The 24,252-nt window shown below is 41.9% G+C and overlaps 1 protein-coding gene across 3 annotated transcripts in view; it reads left to right on the top strand.

Annotated features, from left to right (window-relative positions):
- Positions 1-19,253, top strand: part of ntn5 (netrin 5) — a 22,099-nt gene extending 2,846 nt beyond the window's left edge. The window contains exons 1-7 of one of the 3 annotated variants that reach the window (XM_008435454.2): positions 1,033-1,178; positions 7,074-8,542; positions 10,048-10,236; positions 13,230-13,379; positions 15,845-15,895; positions 17,069-17,149; positions 18,663-19,253. In XM_008435454.2, the coding sequence (XP_008433676.1) occupies positions 7,084-8,542; positions 10,048-10,236; positions 13,230-13,379; positions 15,845-15,895; positions 17,069-17,149; positions 18,663-19,225 (2,493 nt within the window). In that variant the 5' untranslated portion in view covers positions 1,033-1,178; positions 7,074-7,083 and the 3' untranslated portion in view covers positions 19,226-19,253. Of the gene's footprint in view, positions 1-1,032; positions 1,179-6,830; positions 6,908-7,073; positions 8,543-10,047; positions 10,237-13,229; positions 13,380-15,844; positions 15,896-17,068; positions 17,150-18,662 lie in introns of those variants that run through there. The other 2 variants (XM_008435453.2, XM_008435452.2) reach the window with 2 other exon arrangements.
- The last annotated feature ends 4,999 nt before the right edge of the window (positions 19,254-24,252 follow it).

Genomic DNA, 24,252 nt, shown 5'->3' on the forward strand with positions numbered 1-24,252 from the left:
GGGGGCATGGGGGGAGCTATAAAAACATAAACCCTGAGAGTTCAACACAAAGATACCAGAATAATAGCAGCATTTGTGTTGAATTGGCACTTTTACTGTACTAATATAACAAACTTAATAGACGCATTCTGATATTTACACATTGCAACCCCTCGCAGAAGCTTTCACATCACGTTTTCTCGTGTTACAGCCGCAAGCTTCCATGTAGTTTATTGGGATTTTATGTGACAGACCAGCAGAGTGTTGCTTTGAAGTGGAAGGAACTGACAGACGCTTTTCAGCAGTTTCTACCGTAAAAATCTACAAGGTGTGGCGTGCATCTGTATTCGTATTAGGGGCAGCTGAATAAAGGGGGCTAAAGATACAAAAAAAAAAAAAAGAATGCACTACATTCTGTTCTATGCATAAACTTCTCAATAATTACATTGCTTTTGTGTTTTGTTACAGAGCACCTTATTTACTCTAGTGTATTTGTTTAAAGTAAATGTTTAAAGTTTACTAAGAAAGTCTTGTATAGTAGCTTACATTTATATTATAAGTTTTTGTGACTATTAAAAAAAATCAAGTTTATTCGCAAATGTTGAACATTTCTCCACAGAAAAGTTTTTTTATTCACGTTTTTGCTCATTCATTTTGATAATGACTGCGTCTGCTGCTTTCGGGCATTTTTTTTTTTTTTTCTAAATTTAATAAACTCTATCGTTAACTGCTTTATTGCAAAACGCAACTCAGAAAACAGCTTTGCAGGAAACGTGAATTTCGGGGAAGGGAAATGCCTGCAGCATGTGTGTGTTGTTCCACAACGTCCTGAGCAAAATTCAAACGTCTTCCGCACATAGTCAGATCCGAGTTCAGATTTATGGACGTTTGGTCCTGCGTGTGCGCCAGTTTGAGGCGCGGCGTCTCGAGGTGGAGACTCTTGGCTCAGTCGGTGTAAGGAGAGACACCTCCCAGCTTATCCCGTTAATTTCCAACTGCTCTCCTCCTCCTTCCCCCCACCCCCACACACACACACGGCGTGTTGCTGCCCTCTCCTCTCCTCTCCTCGGTGCGCTCTTCTGTAAAGTGCGCACACTTTGCTGCGCCGCTCTCGGTGATCAGGAGGCGCCGCGGGAGCAGAGGGAGAAGGAAGAATTTTAAAAAAAGAAAAAGAAAAAAAAAAAGCTGGGACGCACATGGTGAGCTTTCTCGGTCCGGCTTCTCGGACCCTTTTTTCACTTGAAAATGTGATGGATTTGAAGTGTTTGTCTGCGTCTCTCTGCTGGAGCGACTCGGCGGAAAAGGAGCGCATGTGCGGCGAGTCTTTAGGAAAAATGAAGGGAAACGAGACGCGAACTGTTTTCCGCATGTTGCCCTTAAGTTTGTGTTCGGTTACGATAATCTTGTGTCTTTTTTTTATTCTTCTAAAGGATGTAACTTAGAAAATTCGTAACCTTATTTTCCACAAATTTGCTTGAATTATTGCTATAATTGTTATACAAGCAATAATAGTAATTATTAATATTATATCTTTTTTAATTTCGCTCATTCTGAAAAAATGTATAAAAAAATATCCATATCTTGCATTCTTATACATAAGAATGCAAGATACATAATTAGGCTACCTTCGTGCAAGTAATGATCTTATCGTTACCTTTTACTTGTTTTCTTTTAAATGCATTTTTAAAAAAAGTTTTAGATGTATTACATTAAATTTTTTTTAATTTAATTATTCATTACTGCAAGATGAAAATAAAATAAAAATAATTACATTTAATAAGCCTAGTTTCGCCCCGGCCCTTTTCGGTTAATTGCCCATAATTCGTCCAACAAATTCTGAAAAAACGAAACAAAAGCAAAACAAAACACGTGGTTTCAGTTGTTTGATCAACCTGACCCAGCCCCGCTGAGCAAATATTATCCTTTCCATCTGCGATAAAGCTAATTGGCTGCAGCCAATTTCTGCTCAACAAGCGCAATTAGTCGGAGTTTTCCCGGGGCTTCACTCTCAGCTCCTGCCAAAGTAATCCCGACTAAATATGATGAACAGCAGCTTCTGACGAACCGCGGTCGGTCCCGGGTCTGAGCGCGCGCTCCCTCCAAGTGGCTGCAGGCTGTTTTCTCATTAGCATCCCGCCCTCGTTTCCACGAGAAACTCAAACTTTGCAATGTTTGTGCATGCGCTGGAATGTAAATGCGCAAAAACAAAGCCATCCACCCAGTTTTGTTTTTCTTTTCTTTCTTTTTCTCCCCTTTACATGAAAACAAATTTCTGTCTATGAATTAGCAGCTCATTGCTCATTGGCTGTTTTTTTTGTTTGTTTGGTTTTTTTTTTGTTTTCATTTTTCAAATTCTCAACAACAGCCTCAGAAACCCCGCAGGCGTCCTCTTGATTTTAATTACCAACCTGCCAATTTCAGCGACACAAAATTACAACCCGCGAGGTTTTACTTATTGTTTAATTATTCGCCCACAAGTTGTCTTTGGCTCCGCTGCCACGTTGGAAATCAGAATGATTTCATCTCCATCTGTTTCTCAGTCTCATCATGTGGAGCTGGAGGCCCGCGGAGCCTCCCTGCCAACTTGTGTGCGGCTGTAAAGAAGAACAGAGGAGGCGAAGGGGGGGGGGGGAAGATTTGCAGGGAAAGTTGTCTTTAAATATCAACATGTGTTTTTTTAGTCAAAAAAAAAAAAAAAAGTAAAGAAAGCAAAGCTCCGGCGTGGGTCAGTGCAGTCAGTGGTATGATGGACAACTAGTGCACGCATGTGAAGTTGGAGGAGGGCCCCATGTTGCACCAAGTGGTGGTTTGAGTCTTTTAGGCCACAAGCAGACACAATCTGCTCTAAAATTAGGTCACTACACCTAAAACCAGGAATCTGCTCCGTGTGGAAGTCGGAATGCGCCTTGGGAATACGCGGACGAGCTCGCTCGGCCGTCGTCTCCTCGCCCCAGAGGTCCAGTGTTGGATTTCTGACCCCGGCTGAGAACAATTGCGAAATTAACAAAAGGTGTCAGTGCGGGAACATGGGCCAACAGGTGCAGCTTCAAACGCAACACGAGAGACGGCGAGCCTAAATAACTGATCATATTTATCCGCGAAAGGCTCCCCCCAGTCTTGGGAGTGGAGCTGCAACGTAAGAACCCTGCTTTGGAAATCTTCTGCCTCATTAAACCGAGCTCATTTAGATCATTTAGTCCGTAGAAATCCGAAACGTAGAAGGAGAGCAGCTTGAGTTGGCTTCGGTGTGAACGGAGAGGGGCTGCTGCTGCTGCTCCTGCTGTCCATGACGAGGAATGTTAAAATGTGTTAGACCGGCCAAATCCAGCTCATCTGCTGAGCAGAACATGAGTCACGTACGGCAGGCCCGCTGCTCCCAAGTGTGGACAGGTCTTCATCGGTTTAGCAGGTAAAAAAGCGCAGAATGCCACACTCGGCCCGGTGTGGAGGGAACATCTGACACCAGGAGGATGAGAGTAAAACTGGAGTCACAGATCTTAACTTTTGAGTTAAGATCGGCCTTTTCTGTCTAAGCTTCATTTATTTTACAAGGCTTGCCTCTGATAGTCCAACGAATACTTACAGAAATGATCCCGGACAGATTAGATCAGGGCCTTCTCTAGCAGAAGGTTGACCCTCAACACACAGGCAGAGCGAGCACGGCGGCTTTCATCGAAGCATATTAGACCGGCTCAGTCAAAGTCCGGACCTGCTCCCAAATGGCTTGGAAACTTGAGTGGAGGTTATTGTTTCCCACTAGAGCTGTGGGAGGATTCCTTAGAAAACGGCAAAGATTTCAGTCTCTAGATGTCCAAAACCGATAGAGACACACAGCAAAAGACCTGTAGGTATAAATATAATTATTCAAAACATTAAAAAACAAAATCAATCAGATCAGTGCATCATTTTCCTGACACTTTGGAATTAGTTTGTGGTTATAATGTGAGAAAAAAAAAATCCAAGGTTTATTAATACTTTTGCAAAACGCTGAATACAGTGAATTAACAGCATTCATTCATTTGCAATGCTGTGCTGTCTCTGCATCTACTTAGATTTGTTGTTGTTAATCCCAGAATAATTAAAAAATTATAGTAAATTTGGAAACGTTTTGACCACAAAAAGGAGAAAAGAACAAATCAAACTATCCTAATGTTTCACACATTTCTGCTTCACGAGCAGCAGAAAGAACATTCAGTAACCAACGAGGACTCCAGATCCGTCGCCCTCCTTCGCTCGCATCTGTCGGGCCGCGCCGTAAACAAGCCCCCAGGTTGTCAGCAAGTATTTTTCCGGCCCCTCGCTGGCCAAGCATAGCTGCCTCCACAGATCACCCGCCGGAGACGCGGTTGATCTCATCACACCACTATTTGACTGTTTGAGCTTTCTGCGAGACGTATCACTGCCGGCCGGGACACTTCAAAACTCTCCGTTTCATAGGCAGCGTGATAGAAGTGTCCATGTTTGTGTCTCAGAAAGACTTCTTTAGTGTTTTATGTCCTAGTTTGAACTGATGAGATTTTTGCCCATGTGGCATTTCAGTAGTGAATGCTGTATGTATGTCCAGCATCAGGTGGATTATGTTAGATGATGTAGTTTTGGGAGAGGAGAAAATCTGGATCAAGCCCTTGTTGTGGTTGTTTTAAATGACAAAGACAAACGGGGCTCTTATCTTGTATCTTCACTCTCGCTGAAATTTCCTCATCCAGATTGAATCCTTCAATCTTTTCCCTACATTCATTCCCCTCTATGCCACCTTCCTCGTTTTTTATTTTTTATTTTGTTTTATATGTCTGTGGTACAAACACCAAATGATACCAGAGAACTAATTAATCAACCAACAACTTATGAGTCCAGCTTCTTATCGGTGCGTTCACGTTCCCCTGGGGCATGTCTCGACACGCCAGGAATGGCTCGCTGAGGCATCCTGGACGTCAGGAATGTGGCTCTTTGGGACCGGGGTCACAGTCAGACCTCTCATCGCCGCATGTTTCCTGCACAATCCGCAGCACAAAACTTTACTCCTCTCCCAGATTTAGCAGGCCGCCGCCTTCGGGAGGTGAGGGGCGCAGGAGTTTGGAGGGCACAGACCCCTCGGAGCTGTGTGGTCTCCCAGGAAAGCCTCGGATTTCGGTCGTTTGCTAATTGAGCGGGATGACGAGGCCAGAGAGGCTCTCTGACCCCCATCCTCCCTCCCGCCCCCCAACTCCGTTCTCTCCTACAGGTTTGGTTTATGCTGCCCTGCTGACTTTGCTGTCAGTGTCAAATGCTTGTTAGGACGCCATCAATCTCACAGCAGTTAAGAATATTCCCAGAACAGAACGAAGGGGGCAGGTGACAGGAGAGAGACAGGGAGGCAAATGGCAAAGAGTCTGGAAAGAAAATGCACAAAACAGGAGGATATATTATGCTAAATAGAGAGTTTGGAAAGTATTTACGCTGTATTTTATTATTTATTTTTTTTATTTTCTGTGATTTACCAGCAGAAAATAATACATTATTATAAAGTAAGAAGAAAACAACACATAGTTTAACTAAAAAAAGAAAATCGACACTTTGACACTGATTTCTTCCTGGACTTTGAAGACATTTCTCCCCACAATTTAAATATTTTTCTCCTCCCTGCTAAATTCCCATGGCACTACGTAGCCACTACCATGCATATCCTTGGAGATGATGTGTTCAGGAAGACAAACAGTGTTGGGTTTTGCTAGTTCAGATTTTTTTTACATTTTGGTCTCAGCTGACTAGAACTTTTTCTGACTAGAGGAGGAGTGAGGTGTCTTTCCTACGACCTGTGGAAAACTGCAAATGGGAATTTATTTATTTTTTGAAACTGTTATTGTTCTTGCCACTCTTAATCCCATTTTTAATATCAATTAGCTTTTTTCCTGTGTAAATAAAGGCTTAATAAAATCATCAATCTCGTGATAATTGTGAGGACAAATTCTCCCACAGGAGTTATGGACTGTTGCAGCTCCTCCAGGTTTACCACGGGACGATAGACTGAATAGACCTCTGTGAGATGTTCAAAGACTGTTTGCTTTATAACCTTTTCCGCTTTAAACTTCTCCACAGCTTTCTCTCTGACCTCGGTGTGGACAGAACAGCTGGATTTATTCTGAGATTAGATCACAGGCAGGTCGACTCTGCTGGTGACTTAGAAGGCAACTGATTGAACTGGGTTTTATTTACAAGTATCAGAGTGAAAGGGGTCGATGGAAAAAATGGAACAGTTTATTAAAAAAAAAATCCATTGGTTTTGTGAGTGCATTATCACCAAATGTGGAAAAGTGAAGCAGACAGATTGTTTGTTTTGTCCGTTTTGGCTCCGCCATCAAATCTCGACAGAAGAGTAATTTACAACTATCAGCAGTTGTAAGCAATAGGAAGGGATTTGTTCACACTCTGGACAGACACAAGTCCGTGTTTGTTTTCCACCACGGAAGTAGCAAAAGCAGGGCTCAAGTCAAACGCGCCTTTCAGCCCATAAATCACTTCCAGCCAACCCAGGAACAAATCTCCGGCTCCTCTTCCTCCCTCCCTTTCCTCAGTTTTTCCTCCGTTTTCTCATGTGCTCTGCTCTGCACCGTGACAGCACCCGCTGCTCGCGCTCGGGCCTCTCCGAGCCTGCAGAGCCAACCAAGGGTAAAACGGTTTGAAAAGAGAGCAATAAATGTGATGGATTGTGGGCCAGCGCAGGGTTTAGCTCCAGCTGTTGGGCATGTTTTTTGTCATTACAGACATACCTCGTGCGCTCCCTCCAACCCGTTCCCTGTGCTCCCTTTAACTTTGAGGGTGTTTTAAGATGGATACGTTCCTAAAGGTTGTCAAGATTACGGGTCTGGAGCGGTGGCGACACTACTGTGATGATCGAAGTCACATTTTTATGTGATGAGTTCTTTACTGGGATCCGCAGAAAGCACGTAAGGTGCGAGTGGCGGCGGCATGTGTTTTCAATGAAGACACAGGTGGTCGTCTATCTTAGATTTCGTTCTCATGCTTCAAATGCCAACGTAAATCAATCAGATTGCCTCTCTCTTCTTCCACAATGCTCATGAATTTCCTTTAAAAATGTTCTCTTTCTTCCCCCTCAGGCTCGATGACATGATGGTCCGACCCTCTTCCCTTCCCCCCTCCATCTCTCTCATTCCTGTTCTCCTCCGACTCCTCCTCCTCCCTCCATCTCTCGTCTCCTCTTCCTTCTCCAACGCCCCGCTGAGCTGGACCTCGCCTCACGAGCCCTGCTACCACCCAGATGGCCGTCCTCGACACTGCCTGTCGGAGTTCATCAATGCTGCTTACGGGGTCCAAGTCAATGTTACCCACTCCCTGCACGGGCCCGACAATAACCCCAACATCACCACCCTAACGGACCTGCACAACCCTCACAACCTGACCTGCTGGAGGGCTCGGGCGGGAGACGACTCCGGTGACTGGGTCTTCACCTTACCTCTGGGCCGCCGCTTTGAGATCACCTACATCAGCTTGCAGTTCTGCAGCCAAGGGCAGCCGTCTGACCCCATATCTATCTCCTTCCTTAAATCCATGGACCATGGGCGTAGCTGGCGGCCGATGCAGCACTACTCCAGCAACTGTCTGGAGGACTTCAAACAACCGTCTCTGACCATCGCCCAAACGAGACACCAAGAGACAGAGCCGCTCTGTTCGGACCCCCGGCCCCTGCAGAGGCAGCGGGGCAGCACAGTTCTCGCCTTCTCCACTCTGGACGGTCGCCCGTCTTCTCCTGATTTTGATTACAGCCCCACCCTCCAGGACTGGGTCACGGCCACGGACATCCGTGTTGTCTTCCACAGAACTTCCAACAACGTGAAGGCTACGGATAAAATGGAAGAAACCCAGTGGCGTGACGGCCTCCATGACGCCAAACGAACTGGGATCCTGAAGTGGAGGTTGGATGCAAAGAGCGACACTGGAGATCAGGTGGACAAATTAAGAGACAATACACTGGCTTTTTTTGACAGGGACAAAAGAAAAAACTCAGAGATAAGTAGGGGGAATAAGGAGGAGCGGATAGACAAGCAGCGTCGGAAGGACCACCGCAAAGGTTCTGGTCATGGCCAAGATGGCCACAACGTGACCAGCAAGGAAGGGGAAGACACTTTTGGCACCACCGACTTACTCGCTTCGCCAAAGAAAGGTGGCAAGGCCAGAAAGCGAAATCGCAACAGGGACAACAACTTCTGGGTCCCTTGCTCAAACGGAGACTGCACATGGACAGTCGAAGGGCGGAGTAGGACGAACGGCGGCCGGGAACTGAGGAAGAGGAGGAACAACAACCCCAACACAAAACAGAACTTAAGGACTTCCCAGCCCTCTGGCCTGATCCTTTCGGTCCGAGCTCCTCTGGCCATTTCCGACCTGCAAGTCGGCGGGAGGTGCAAATGTAACGGGCACGCTTCCAGGTGTCGCCGTGACGACGCGGGTCAGGCAGTGTGTGTGTGCGAGCATCACACGGCGGGCCCCGACTGTGACATGTGTGAGGATTTCTATGTTGATAGACCGTGGCATCGCGCTACACCCACTCACCCAAACCCCTGCGTTGGTGAGTCTTGCTAAATGAAGGCATGCATTAAAACACAGCAAGCTAATGGAACCAGATGGTAACGCTGACCACACAGAAACTCTGTTCTTGCTTTTTGATTGTTTCAGGATTGTTTTTTTTTTTTTTTTCTAACATCTGTTTTCCAGACTGGTGGTGAAGAAAACATTTAGGAGATTCATTTAGATAATTTTGTTGTTGGAGACACATGAGAAATTGCTTTAACCCTTTTCAAACATTACAAAAATACACATTTTTAGTATTATTTTAAGTGAGAAATTCTATTGAAACACAAAAGTTTTGCTTAATTTTTTTCTTTGTTTAAATGATTGCAGTCAGTACCTCTAGTATAACTGTTTATTTTCTTCAAACGTGAAAAGAAAATGAATTTTCCAGACTATTGTCACTATTTATGAATACAGATGAGACCAGATGTTTACATACACTGCATCAAAAGACACAATCTGTTATTTTTCTCTCTCTGCTTGACATTAAATCAGACTAAATGCTTCCTGTTTTAAGTTAGTTAGAATTACCAAAATTATTCTTAGGGTTTGACAGAACTATGTTTTAGTCTGTATGACTCACTCTAAAGTTTTTGGGTCCCTTTCCAGATGTCTTCCACAAAGAGTTTGCAGGAATCTTGTCCCGTTCTGGCTGACAGAACTACCAGGAGTGAGTCAGCTGCAAGGTCGTCTTGCTCAAACTCCGCCTAGAAATTATCTATGGGACAGAAATCAGAACTGACCACTCAAAAACATTGAACTACATGTTCTTTAGCCACACATTTACTCTAAAGATTTCAACATAATGGTTTGAAATGCCCAGCCCCTCCTACAGCTGAGTAACCACATAACTTAATTTTGAATCCTCAGGGATAGTTTTCTTAAGCTTTTTCCCTTCAAATGTAACAATAATAATTATAATCAGACTCTAACACTTTACTTTCTCACACCACATGACATGTTTTAAAAGTGTCTGTGAACATTCTTGGTTCAGACTCTGTTGAATTTAAATCTGGACTCTAAAACACGAATACATTTTAAACCATTTCATTCCAGTTCTGCTGTTTAGAGGTTTTTTCGTTCAGGAAGATTAACCTCTGCCTGTTCTCAAGTCTTTTGCTTCCCAAAATGTTTTTTTCTCTCTCTCTGATTGTTTTTCCCACAGTTGTCACTATGGTGTGTGCATGGTTCAGGTTCATTGTTAAATTATTACTCATTTGAGTTTATCATGTAAAATCTTTAAAAAAAGTAATTGGAAGATTTTAGTTGCGTACTTCTGCAAAGGAACAACACGTTTTGTCTAGCAAATTAAAACTGATGTGACACAAAACGGAAAATATACATTTGTAAATATGACTTCTACTGGAGTTGTAGTGCTCTTGGGGGCCCCCTGGTGGTGTGGAGACAGTAGCTAACCGCTAATCACGCTATGGAACATAAAGCACGCTTTGATTGTTTCTTTACGTAACGTCAATATTGCTCTTTATTTTCGCTTTTGTCCAGCCTGTGAGTGTAATGGCCACTCCAACAAATGCCGCTTCAGCATGGAGGTGTTCCAGCAGTCGGGCAGGAAGAGCGGAGGCGTGTGCCTGAAGTGTCGCCATCACACGGCCGGGCGCCACTGCCAGTACTGCCAGAACGGCTACACCCGCGACACCAGCAAGCCGCTGGATCACCGCAAGGCCTGCCAACGTTAGTCACTGTTCAGGTTTCTGTGATAACGCTCTGTGTGAAGGGGGCAGTGAGGGCAAAAGAGGGCAGAAAGGCTAGGAAGTTGTTTGTGACGTAAACGAGACCAACATACGTCATTTCAGAACTTCATCCATATTTCATTTGACCTATAACTACGGAAGCCCATTAGGGCCACTGGAAAAAAATAAAACAGTTCTGACTTTAATCTCAGAATTCTGAGAAAAAGTCAGAATTCTGAGAAAAAGTCAGAATTCTGAGATTAAAGTCAGAACTGTTTTATTTTTTTTCCCAGTTGCCCTAATCCTCTTCTGTATATAACAACTGAAGCTCAATTTAAATAAATCTTTTAAGGTGGAAAAAAACAAAACAAAAAAAACAATGTGGTTTTGCAATAGCGGACAGGCTTAATTAAATCCTGCAGATTTTGATCAAAGTTATCAAACTTTTTGGATTGGAGGAATTTACAGTTAAGCCCCAAATTATGTATACACTTGGAAACGTTCTGTTTAAAGTAACCTTTTAATTTTACAAACATGTTTCTTCAGATTCATCTGATTTAGCCAGAAACACTCAAATCTGAATTAAAATGATTAGACAGTGAAAAGAATTAAGGTGATGACAAGAAGGCCTTCAAAACTCGGAGATAAATCATCAAAATACCAGTGTCAAGTTACATTTTGTAATAAAAAAAATGCTTATAACTTTAAGTGATCTCTCTGTTGAGAGATATGTTTCTCATTTCCTATCACAAGCATAAATGAAAACAATTTAAAATCTGAAATTAAAAATTCCTGCAGCTCCTTAAATGTTGCTTTGCTTCTCTTTGCTGCCTCCCTGATAAACGTTCTTCATGTCTTTACATTCCTTTTGCAGAAACATCTGGCTAAATATTCATGAGCAATGTTTTGACTGCTCGCCTGTGAATGATTTAGAACCCTTCTCCTGACTGATACCTTTTAGACAATGAGATCCATCCTGCTGCTTCGGAAGCCCTCTGGATCATGACATTTGTTGTTGTAGCAATAATGCTACTTGGCAGCATTACTGCTGCCAAAGAGCTGAGCTGAAAGATTTTCAGGATTTATGTTGCTTGGATTGATTTGCCGTGCCGTGAACTCGGTGCTCCACCTAACAAAAACCTGGCAATTTAACAGGAATGTGGAGACTTGTTGTTTCCACTCAATGCTCTCTGAACTGTGGCACTGCGTCGCTGCTTCTGTTTACATGGTCGGCATTGTGTTAGCAAAGTAGACACAAAAAGCTTCACGCTGAACACCTGTATCCTCATTGCTACCACTGGTTGGCAAATGCCACGACTGCTGACCTTTGACCCGTCACAACTGACTGTGACACCTTGGTGCGCTCACATGGAGCCTCGACCAGCAGCTTAACAAATCCAACGTTAATAGTTCCTCCAGTCTTGACAAGAAAGGGTTAAATAAGCTCATATTTCACAATTTTTTGTTCAGACCAGCAAATTCACATTATGCCTCGGCATTGCCTAATTGAAGCTTTACATCACTGCCATTCTGGAGCAACTGGGGACATTATTCTTTATTTTCTCCAGTCAGGCTGTTAGGAACCATTACAAGTTTCTGTGTAAACAACACTCGAGTGTGCTGAAGTGCAGCTTCCTTCTTTTTTTCCATCTGTTCTCTCTCATTTAGTCGCGTGATTGAAACGTTAAATAATAAAAAAATAAAAAAAACTTTGCTATGTAAACTGGGCGGTAATAACTGTGCTGCTTCTCAGCCCTTCCTAAAGGAAACGGATGAGTTAGGGCACAACATTTGTCTTCATTTAGACGAAGGTTGTTCATCCTCTCAGAAAAGCGCCGGAGCGGTACGGATACCGTGTCAGGATTTGTTATTTTCTTGTTACCCTTCAAGGAGGAATTTGTCTTTGTTAGCCGTCGAGACGACTACAAAATAGATTCGCCGGTCTCCCAGGGACGTGCTTTGTCTCACTCAAGGACGCACGCTTAGGACAGATGCCTGCTGTCGTTTGGGATTAAACCACTGACTAGTTGTCCACTTTGGGACGGGTTCTGTCTGTCTTTGTCTTTCATAAAAACCTTTATGAATTACTTTTACTTTGTCACCCCACGAAGATATGCTGGGAGATGCTTTTTTTTTTTTTATCCATTTTTCAGATAATTTTTCTGGCTAAACAATTCAATTAATTTGGTTTGTTTTTCCTGCTTCTATTAGTGCAAATAAGAGCAAATGCTGTTTCAAGCCCAGTTAGAGATTCTCATATTGATCATTACAGCCATAATGTGCTTTGATACAGTTTTTTAACCCATAAATTTAAGAAGAAAAAAAACCCTGAATAAGAACTTGAATAATATTTAAACACTTAACTATGCAAAATTGTAATAATTTTTGCTGTCCTGATTGTTGTAATGTAACAAAATATCATTAGGACTTAAATATAACACACAAATTGCTTAAGTTAACTTAATTTACTAAACAATTAATATTAAACTTATCTTTCATGGTCAGCTTGTAAATGCTGTGTTGTCAATGAAACTGCTGGTTTTTCATGTTTTCCTTTATCAACTGCAGCACTTGGTAAGCTTGGTAACAATTCATTTTTAGTTCATTTTAATGTGTTTTCAAGTCAAATATATGCTTTTCAATGACAAATTTAACGTTGCTAATTGAGGTAAAAAGTACATCTTGATTTTAATTGCGTAAGAAATTAAGCTAATTTTAGGAGCACACTTGAATTCCTGTCAAAAAAAAAAAGACTTGTTGCTTCCCAGCATTATGGACTTTGTAGTTTTGTTGCCATTTAAAACAAAACTACTGCCATTTTAACTGCAAATGACAATATAAACAAATACACTTTTTCCCCTCGAAAACAGACTAAACATAAAGTGATAGAGGAAACGTTGAATAAATGAAGAAACATGACTTTTTTTTTTTTTGTTGTTTTTTTTTAAATTCCTGAAATCAAGACTTTTGGTGTTTTGTTATTTCCTAACCCAGCATGTCAGTGCCATCCTCTGGGAGCCGTGGGCCGCTGGTGCAACCAAACGTCGGGTCAGTGTCTGTGTCGAGAAGGAGTGACCGGCCTCAGGTGCAACCGCTGCGCCCCGGGATACAAGCAGGGCAAGTCCCCGCTGCGGCCCTGCATACGTGAGTCTGAACGAACGAAAGAACGAAAGAAAGATCTGGTAACACAGAACGGAGTCGTGCGAATGCAAACTTTTTCTAAGATTTAACTGTTAAGAATTACTATGAAAGTCATAATATTCTGTGGAGTTTCTAGTGAAATTTATATCCTCGTGGATGTAGATGTTGCTCTTGTGTTGTTATTATGTTCATGTATTAAAAGTATTTTTTTCCCCCCCCTGTAATAATCAGTTCTTTGTTCTTTGCCAAGTCAAATTAAGAACTGTTTTCACTAAACTGGCCCTGTCTTGTTTTTAATAACTTGCTATTTACTTAACAAAGAGACATCTTTCATTTTCCCTTTGCTTTTTTTTTTTTTCTAAATGGTTGAAGCTGTTATATAAAGCTTATTCAGTATTTTATTAAATATCAAGAGGAGTGACTGTTTTTCAGGTAATCATTCCTCAAATTGTGCAATAATTCATGCATTATGACATTGCCTATAACTATTGTTAATTAACTCGTTTGAAAAATATTTTAATAAACTCTTGTCTAATTCCAGCAGCCTACTTTTGCCAATTTTACAGAAGAAGAACCAAAAGCTAATGACTTTTCTTTTTTTTTAACTTAACACACCCTCTGTGTGGTTTTTAATAGATTCATGTCTATTTGATGTACAGACATCTTTAATTTTTTTTCCCATTAGCCTAATTTGCTTATGGTTTACCGTCTTAAACCCTAATTTAATCTCTTAATCCTTCAACCAAACGAGAGGCTGATCAAGGAGAGCAACTTGCATCCAAATTCACTCAGCCCAGTCTTTCGCAGCGTCTCCCTCTCGTCGTCCCCGGAGACGGTTTCCACGGCAGCGTTAAACATGAGCCGAGCAATACAAGGAAACCTCATCTCACGCTGATCTCTGATCAAACGGATCGCTGCTGCTCCCCTCTCTGCCGGCGCAGCAGCAAAAATCAGCCTGCGGTGATAATCCGCACGCACAGCCCCAGCTAATCACCCGAGTGCCAACAACTACACAGGCAGCGCTGCTCTGTGAGCCCCAATCAGGTGACGCTGCGAGCCCGAAGCAGGGACCGCCACACCTGTTTCACGGCTCAAACGCCCACCGTGACACCCCCAGACCCATAACTCTTCCCAGTGAAAGCAGTGAGTGAAAGAAAACCTTGTTTGTTTTTACTGCCAGACCATCGCAGGCTATATATAGCCGTCCCCACTGCCGCCTCCAGCACCTTAACTCATCTCCAATGAGGCGAAGCTCCAAGCTGGCTGCTGCCAGACACTTTTATTTGCTTGGTATTTATGCTATTTTCTCCTACAAAAGCAACATAATTACTTTTAGCAGCCTGCTAGCTGGCACAGTTAGACTTGTTAATTAATAAATAATACAACTCTGGGGAAAAATGAAGAGCCCACTGCAATGAACGCCACTGAAAACCTCCTGGTTTTTCCACCTCTTCCTGAGTTAAAACATTAGTATTGTTGTTTCTAAATGTACATCAACTTGTTTTCTTTGCATTATCTTTTTCCGTCTCGTTTTCAGCAAATAAATGCAAAATTTTTGCTTTGAATTTTATTAACATGTTGTCAGTAGTTCATAGAATAAAATAGCAATGTTCATTTTACTCAAACATAAACCTATAAAAAGTAAAATCAGAGAAATGGATCATTTTAAGTGGTCTCTTTAGTTTTTCCAGAGCTGTACGTATATATATATGTTTTTTAATAATTTAGTCAACCATATTATTATTATTGCTTAAAAGTTTGATTTGTGAGACTTCAACTAACTTTAAGATAAACTAACTTTAAAACAAAAAGACAATAGTAAAAGACATATCACTTTAAAAACTGTGGATGTTGTATTCACAAAGGAAGTTTAAATAAACGTTCTCCTTTGCATACAGCGCACTGACTATCCTTTAACAATGGGAGGGTCAGACACACACCACGTCCAGTTTACGCCTGGGTCTGCTGCTCCGGGTCGGGTGTCGCCGTGTCAAAGACGCGACAACACACAGAAAGTAATTTAATTGTGAAGCCATCATACATGGGCTATTTTACAAGAAGTCTGTGTAATGTATAAGCAGGCCACAAGTTATTAATGTTCACTCCTGAATTTAACACATACACACACGCACGCACACGCGCACACACACACACTAAAAGAGCAGCTAACTTTACTAGTCTCTGTTCAATGTTTCGGCTAAAGCTGTACAAGGAGTTGAAAGCCTCACCTTACTGAATTACTGAAAGTAAAATTCACATCTGTGTTTGTCTGAGCAAGCCTCGCAGGGTGCGCTTCCAGGCCGTAAAAGGACCACACACCCCTGTTGCTTATCTTTTGCGAAGGCATGCCTGTGCGCCACGAGGCATTCGAGCTCAACGCCTATAAAACATGACTGCAGCAGAACTGGCGGCTCTCGCAGGTGAAGTTTGTCTGTGTCTGACACCTGATGGTGTGTTTCTGCTCACAGGCATTCAGGAGGTCGCGCCAACCCCTGTGTACCAATCTCAGTACAGCATTGGTGAGTAACTTACCAAAAAACTGTAATCTGTTCATATAAGCACGCAATTTCTTTTTGTAGTGCTTTTTAAAGTTCTACGAAATCTGTTCACTGCGGCATATATTGTGACTTTTATGGATGTTACGGATATGTTTGTTTTGAACCTCATCCAGTTTGAAAATAGGAAGCCTCTCGATACAAATAAAATTCAAACTCCTGCCTTGTTGCTTTAATTTTTACAGGAAGGGAAACGTAATTTTCTTTCCCTTCCTGTTATTTTTTCTTCAGAATTTTCCTACTTTTTCACCCATCTGCAGTTTCTGTACCTTATCACAATGTCCTGTAACTCTTAAAGAGTTTAAGAGCCTCCTTATGTCTAATCTGGTTCACTTGTCAGAACTAGAATTAGTCAGAGCTAAAGACAAAATAAAAAAAAAATATCTCAAGTGTTTTCAGAAAAGTCCAGAGAAATGTTGGTCAAAGCCAGTTTAAAAAGAAAGCCCGACTTAAAAGCAAATTACCAATAAGCATTTGTGCACATTTTTTACAAAATCACTCATTGCACACAAAAGACAGTCTTAAATAATACTTCTCATACAAACTGTTCAACTTCCCCAGGTTAAATACTCACATTTCCAGTTGTATTTTTTTCCCTGTATTTTATTTTATAAGGCAGACAAAAGTTATATTTCTGTCTCTATAAACACATTATAAGTAGCACTTATTTGCACTTTAATACTTTGAAATGAAACCAGACAAAATCATAACTAGCAGGTCAAACTGTAGTTTTATTATATAGATTAACTTAAAAAATAAAGATTCTTGCATGAAACAGTTTATTACAGAATAAGATGACATAAGGATACATGAGCCTTCAGCGGGTCACCGCATGAATTTCCAGTACGAAGGTTTTTTGTCTCGCGTGTCGACAGATATCAGATTTGTCTCAGGTGTCTTTATTGCCTAGCGGATCGGCCCTCGAAACGCTTTCGGCTGCTTTACGCCGCGCTGAAGTAGGGAACCAGTCCCTCCTAGTGGCAGCTTGGAGAAATCCCCATCTGCTGCTGCTGCCGAGACGATCAGGTCCAGCGACGACACATGGAAGGAGTCGTACTGTGATTACGCTAAAAGACGCGTGTTGATGTGTGTGCTGAGGAATGATGGCATTTTTCTCTGTCTTCCTTTGTCCTGCAGCGGAGGAGTGCGTGTCCTACTGCCAGCCCTCTGAGGTCAAAGTCAGGATGAACCTGGAGACGTATTGTCTCAAAGACTACGGTTGGTTTCAAGTTATTTATTTTAAAAAATTTAGTAAAGATCCTATATTTGAGAATTTTATTGTATTTGATCATACATTTGAGGTATAATTTATTACGTTACACAATAAGTAGACGTCTTATTAATTAAACACTCTGCAAAACTGCTAGGTAAAAGGTACATTTGCATATTTTTTCTTATTTTTAATCCCAGGTCCATTGCTTGTTTCAGCACAAAAATCAGGAAAATTTACAACCCAAAAATATTAGAAATATTAGAAATAATTGAAAAATTGTAGTGGGAAATTTATTTACCTTTTTGCAAATTTCTTCTTTTTTTTACTTTTTCGTCTCATTTTAACGCTTCAGCCCACTGAATAAATGTATATATATATATAAACAGTTGGTGAAGTCACTTACTAAGGAAACAATTTTCCAAATGAACCGGGCCTTGAGTGAAAAAGTGGTTGCCTGTAACCATAACATGGTTGCGCAACCCACGGCACCAACGATTGCTCTGTTGAATCATAAATTAACAGTTTTTAAACACAATTTATAAACATAATTCAGTTTCACACCCCGGCCTGAATAGTAGAGTCGTGACATCACTTAAACAGAACCAGTCTGGCAACATTAAAAGTTTAAAAAAAGCAACACATCATGTGATTTGAAGGGATTTGAAGAGCTGGGGGAAAGAAAAGCAATTAACATCTAAGGATTTGAGAATGAAGTGAGCCAAAGAAGAAACCATCATGCTCAAATGGAAAACCGTAAAACGGTGGTGAATTTTCCCAGGAGCGGCTGGCTGACCAAAATTACTCAACAGAAACATCAACAACTCATCCAGGACGCAACAAAAAGACATTTTAAAATGTTTCACCAAGTGAAACATTTTTTAAAAAAATGTACATCCCACTACGCCTCCGATAAAAGTAGAACAACATAACACTGAATTTCAGATAATGATGGTTGCAGTTTGATGAAATGGGACGGCTTTGCTGCTTCTGGACTTCTTTTGAAGGATGGAACCTTGAGTTCTGCTTTCTGCAAGAATATACAGAAAAAAATAAATAAATTTGACCATCACTTAAAAAGTCTTGCGTCCGACATGCAGCAGAGCAGCCGTCCAAACCAGTAGGTTCTCTGAACGGCTCCAAAAGCATTCATGACAGAAACAGGGTGGTCTAGTCCATCCATCCATCCTTCCATTTTCTTCCTCTTATCCGGGGTCGGGTCGCAGGGGCAGCAGCTTCAGAAGGGAGGCCCAGACTTCCCTCTCCCCAGCCACTCCTTCCAGCTCCTCCGGTCTAGTCAAAGTTGGGAATTAAATCCAATTGAGATTCTAGATGTTAAACAGGGCACCTTTCAGTGTTGCTAAATTAAAATAGTTCTGTAAGGAAAAAAAGGTCAAATCTCTGTAAACCAGTGTAAAAAGATAACATACGTCTGTCACCGTTGCTGTATTGACTCAGATTATCTTAGATTATCCCTTCAGAATGTAAAGGATGACATTAAAGTGTTTTTCTCTTTGTCAGTGCTGAAGGTGCAGGTGAGAGGGATGGAGCGTTCAGGACCCTGGTGGCAGTTCTCCATCGCTGTACAAACCGTCTTCCGGAGCGGCTCTAGCTCCCGCGTCCGGAGGGGCTCCCAGTCCCTCTGGGTTCCCGACCGCGACCTCGGCTGCGGCTGCCCCGCCCTCCACGTGGGCCGGACGTTCCTCCTCATCGGCGCGGAGGAAGGGGAGCGGAGTTGGGCTCCGGAAGAGAGTCGCCTGGTGGCCGACCGTTCTACACTGGCCCTCCAGTGGCGGGAACACTGGAGCCCCAAGCTCAGGGGCTTCCGGGGGCAGGACAAGAGGGGCCGCTGCCCCCAAAAACCCCCAAACGCCCACCGGCCCCGGAGCAGGGAGCACGCAAAGACACGTTCTGCATACATCCCCCCTCACCTGCTGACTGAGAAGGACGCCAGCGCTCATTTTGACAAAACTGTGAACTCTGACGAGGCTCAGAGCAGCGCAGAGAGAAACGTCGCACCCACAGAGACGGCGCCCGCTTCTTCCACCGTCGCTCTGGTGTGTTCGACTCCAAATCCTGAGTAAAATAAAAAAATTACAACCACCAAAAATATATATATATTTAAAGACAGGTGTTCTTGTCATGTTGAATGTTTTAGTAGAGAGTTTGGACTTGTTTGTCCATTTTGAGGAAAAGATCCATCTTCACACATGAGAAACATCTGGATTAGCTTTTAGCTGCTGCTGCGTGAATTTACAGGAGAAAATTACAAAAGTTAATGGATGACAAAAGTATCCCACCAGGAAAAATGGTGCTATAAAACATGAGATTTTTTTTAACCCGTATAAACACTGAAAAGTCATGCTGTATATTTTCTTGTATTTTCACTGTTTATAATCAGAATGTTTTATTTATTTCCATTAGAGGAAAACTTAAAGGCATAAAATAGGAGAATTTCTTCACAGTATTTCATATTAGAAGACTTTTACTCTTAATAGGCTGAAAAATAATCTGGGTCAAACTGTTTGCAAAATGACGTAATGCTTTTTATATTGTGAAAAAAAAAATCTTAAAATTTCATTTGAATAAATAAAAAAACTGTTAAATAATAAAACATCTGCTATGAACTAAAAATTGTAGATTTGTCCATAATTTCATCTTGCTTAGAGCAAAAATCGCTCAGGCCTGCAGTCACAGCTGCAGCAGAGCAAACAGACTTTATCCTCGGTTCGTTTCCGTACTCGACAGACGAGCACATTCACCAAACCAACTCCAGCTTTCTACGCTAATCCTCCCGCAGATCCGAAAAACATCCGTCTGACTTGTCGATGTGACTTCTGCTCCCTTTTGGCACATATGGCGTCATGGCTCTGGGGAGCTGGTGGTGGGGGGCATCAGGACAGATGGAGGGGCTCCGATTTGTCGAGCGGCGGCCGAGCTGCCATGTTGACGCTTGTGATTGAAAATAAAGAGAGAAAAATAGACTTGCTGATTGAAGACCTTGGAGCAGAGCATACAATACGCCCCGGAGGGTTTTTATTTTTTTCTTCTTTGTGCTTGGAGACCCACATGTCCCTAAACTCAGCTGGCAGCTCGTCTTACAATTAGATGTAAACAGCATTTTAAGATTTTTGCTTTAGTCATTTCTATCTCCTCTTAGGTTCTCCTTCCCAAGTCAAGTTTTTTTTTTTTTTTTAATTAGTAATCCGATCATGTTTGACGTGTTATTAGGAAAGAAAAATTAACTGGCTATCAGAACTGATGTGCAATGTGCATATTAAAATTATTCATACGGTTCAAGAGTTTTATAGTCAATTATTTACAAACCAAAGTAGCCAAAGAAAAAAAAGAAAAAATCAAGCAATTTTTTTTTAAATAAACAAAAACACTAACCACGTCCACACACTATAAACTAATTTCTTCTCTACACTCTTGTTTAATTAAACCATATATATCTTTAAGGGTTCAAATATCACATGTTCCTCAATCATATATAGTCATACTTATTGAATTCAAATATTATTGAAAAGTTCATTTATTTCAGTAACTGTTCACTGAGTGAGACATGTATGTTAGTTTCATATATTCAAATCTTTATTTCTGTTCATTTTTATGTTTTTCTGCTCGCAGGTGATAAAAACAGCATTTAAGTTTATAATGTTACAAACAAGTTTAATGCAGAAATGTAAAACTTGGGCTAAATGAAAAAAAGTATGTTGAATATCTCCTTAAAAGTTGATATTTTAAAAAGCTGATTTTAGTTTGATAAAGTCTCATCAGACGCATATTCTAATTTATTGAATAATTCTCATTCAACGTCACAGTGGGGGAAAAAAGGATCGGAGTGGTGCATCCCAATCATTAGATCTTTGATGGATGTTTCCTGTCTAATTACTCTCAATAAATTCAATTCAATTTAATTAAGACAAACGTCGTATCTCATCATCCATGTATGTGGACGGTAGCAGTCAGTCTTGCTACAAATCTCAAGAGGCCTCTGACTGAAGACTGGCTGTATAGCAGTTTCATGGCTGTCATGCTATGCTAACAGCTCAATATCCAGACAGTAAAAACAATATTCCACAGTAACATGTCCTGGATCACACATTTGTGATTAGCAAGTACTGCTAATCCACTTCATTTGCTTTTGCTGCTCCTTATAGTTCAACCATTGCTGCTAAAACCTTTAAAAGAATAGAGAGGAGTGCCGTCATTCATGATATAGCAACATTATCTAACTTGACTAGCTGAATTGGACTCCTAAGAGTTAAATTAAATGTGTTAATAATTCCCAAGAGAATTACTGTGCTGCGGTCAGCCTTAAAAAAAAAATGTAAAAAAATAATAGAAACGCTAATATTCTGCAGGGACAATTTTTAGATTTTTCTACTTCTGCTTTTGGTTTCCTTTCTGGTAACGTTTCAGTTTTGGTTCCCATTCAGTGTTTTCAGGACAGCTTTTAACAGCAGGCAGCTGCTGAAAGTGATGCTATATAGAGTGACTGCAAAACACCCGGCTGACATCCGGTGATGCTGGCAGCTGAACGGACCAAAACAGACCCGAATGAGGGGATTTCATTTGGTCAGATGAGCCTCCAGAAGACGGATAAGACTCTCCTTCATCGGCTGCGGTTTCACGGCTCGAGGCTGAAAAGTGAAACTTTAGGCATAAACCAGAGTTAATTGTAGTAAATGACAGTTTTGCTAGTTTAAATGTATTATCTGAAAGCAACAAATATAGAGAGGCCTCTTAAGAAAATGATACCAAACGAACTGAACCCTGAGATGCACCAACAGCGGCTGTGAGAGTTAAGTTTAGCCTGCAGCCCAGCTTGTGTGTGTCAAAGGGGAAAGAAAAGTGTGTGTGTGTATTTGTGTGCGTCAGTACACGTAGTACACGTATCTGTAATACCTTGTGGGGACCATTTTCCTGACACATACTAAGTTGTGGGGACCGAAGCCTGGTCCCCATAAGGAGAAATGCTGTTTTGGATCAGGGGTCAGATTTAGGACTACGGTGTGACTTGAGTTTTGTTTAGGGTTAGGGATGTCATGGTTAGGGTTAGGCTGTAGAAATGAATGGACGTCAATGGAAAGTCCCCATAAAGATAGCCATGCAAACATGTGCCTCTGCCTGTGTGTGTGTCTGTGTGTCTACGTGCGTGCGCGTGTGTGTGTGTATTTGTGTGTGTGAGAGAGTGAGTTTGAAGCACCTGCTGTGTTGCTGCAGGAAGCACCTGTCAGCGGTCGTCTCTTCAACGCCGGCTCTGTCGACATGAGGGTTTGATCCCAAAAACTTCCCGAACACACACACTTACACAGACACTAACAGACAACTTAAGCTGGCGGCTCACTCTGCTGCAGGCAACCGCTCTGCTGCGGTTCTGTTCCTGCTAAACCAGCAACACGTTCTCTGTTGTTTGAAGCACCGGTGGTGTGTGTTGGTTGGGGGAGGGGGGGACAAGGGGGGATGAGAAACGGCCGGCTGTTTGGATAGTGCCTTCATAAAAAGGCAATCCGTCTCTGGGACTGGTGGCAGCAGAGTGTGAGTGTGTGGTATTATGTTTACAGCCCGAAGAGGGCGAGTTTTATGAGAGGTGAGTTCTGCTGCGTTGAACCCAGAGCCAAAGTTCAACTAGGCCTCTTACAGACTCACATGCGTCCGTGTCGCTCCTTTTCCTGTCACTTTCTTCACTAAACCCGCAGCCGAACACTGTGTGGTTGATCCGGACAGCGATTCTTCACACGCCCCAGATTCCTGTCTCTTACACCCGAGAGCTGAGATGGTTTATACTTTTCACAGCCAGAGTTTTCAGAACACACCCACACACACACGCACACGCACACACACACACACACACACACACACACACACACACACACACACACATACATACGTGGAGGCTTCTGTTAACCTGAGAGGCTGAGGGTCAATCCCTGTGATCTGCAGCCTGCATGCTTTTCATACACACACGCCGCCGACACGGCAACCTGACTCCCGGCCAGATTAGGGCTAATCAAGCGTAGCATGGCTGCAGGCAGCAACACAAAGACGTGCGCGGTAACAACATGGAGCATTACAGCCATAAGCACACCGGCATTCCTCTAACATGTCATAAAAGCTAGACTTAAACGACGAAAAATCTGGGATTTCTACACATTTTATGTTTTAAAATTCTTTCTGCTCCATTTTTAAACTCCTTTTTGCACATTTTAGCAAATTGATACATTGTTGGGTTCTCAGCTAGTTGATTGGTAAAGGTTTTCTAGCTCTACTTTAAAATCTATTACACTTAAATTTGTCAGATATGGACTGAATTATCTAATACTAAATCTATTCCACTCCGGACTTAATGCTTTGCTCAATACCCTAACCAGACGTAGTTCTAAAACAACACACTGAAAAAAATTTAAAACTGATCTAAGAAGCCAACAAAGGGAAACCAAATGGTTATTTAAATGTTTTAAAACGTTTATATGTGGGGATAGTTGGATTCGATATTCAAAGTTTTCTGTGATGCTCCTGTAAAAGATTAGATATAAAATACGAAAACTGTTTTTTTCTTTAAATCTTCCCTATAGATTTTTTTCTGCATCTATAGAGAAGTAAAACGTAGGTTCATTCCTGTTGCATGCTCTCTGAGAGTTATAAGCAGTTAGAAAACTTATAATTAGCACATAGTGACTAAAAAAACATCCCAAGTAAATGGGCCTGCTATTTATGTTTTCCTCAACTGATCGCAACATGAAAAAAACATGTGTGATCAGGATTCCCTGAAGAGTCAGTTAAAGCTTAGACAGAACTATATTATCATAAAGCTTTTTATTTATTTATTTTTTATTTGTTGACCCAGACTGCCAAAACTGACCAACATCAAACAGTTTTCCTGTGAGTTTACGGTTGTGTTGGACCGTCAGAAACATGGCCGCCGTAACTTGGCCTCCTGACTGAAAACTGTTCCCGCCGCCCCCAGGTGTCAGCCCGTCCCATCTGGGCTGCTCCGGGCCTTTCTTAACTCCGTCCTCTTTGTAGTTTGCAACGGGAACCTGGTTTTGTCTTTGTAGACGTCGAGTGGAACCCGACTCTGGTCGTCGCAGTGTTCGAGGGAGAC

Source organism: Poecilia reticulata, linkage group LG18, assembly GCF_000633615.1.
Source record: "Poecilia reticulata strain Guanapo linkage group LG18, Guppy_female_1.0+MT, whole genome shotgun sequence".
Taxonomy (NCBI): Eukaryota; Metazoa; Chordata; class Actinopteri; order Cyprinodontiformes; family Poeciliidae; genus Poecilia; species Poecilia reticulata.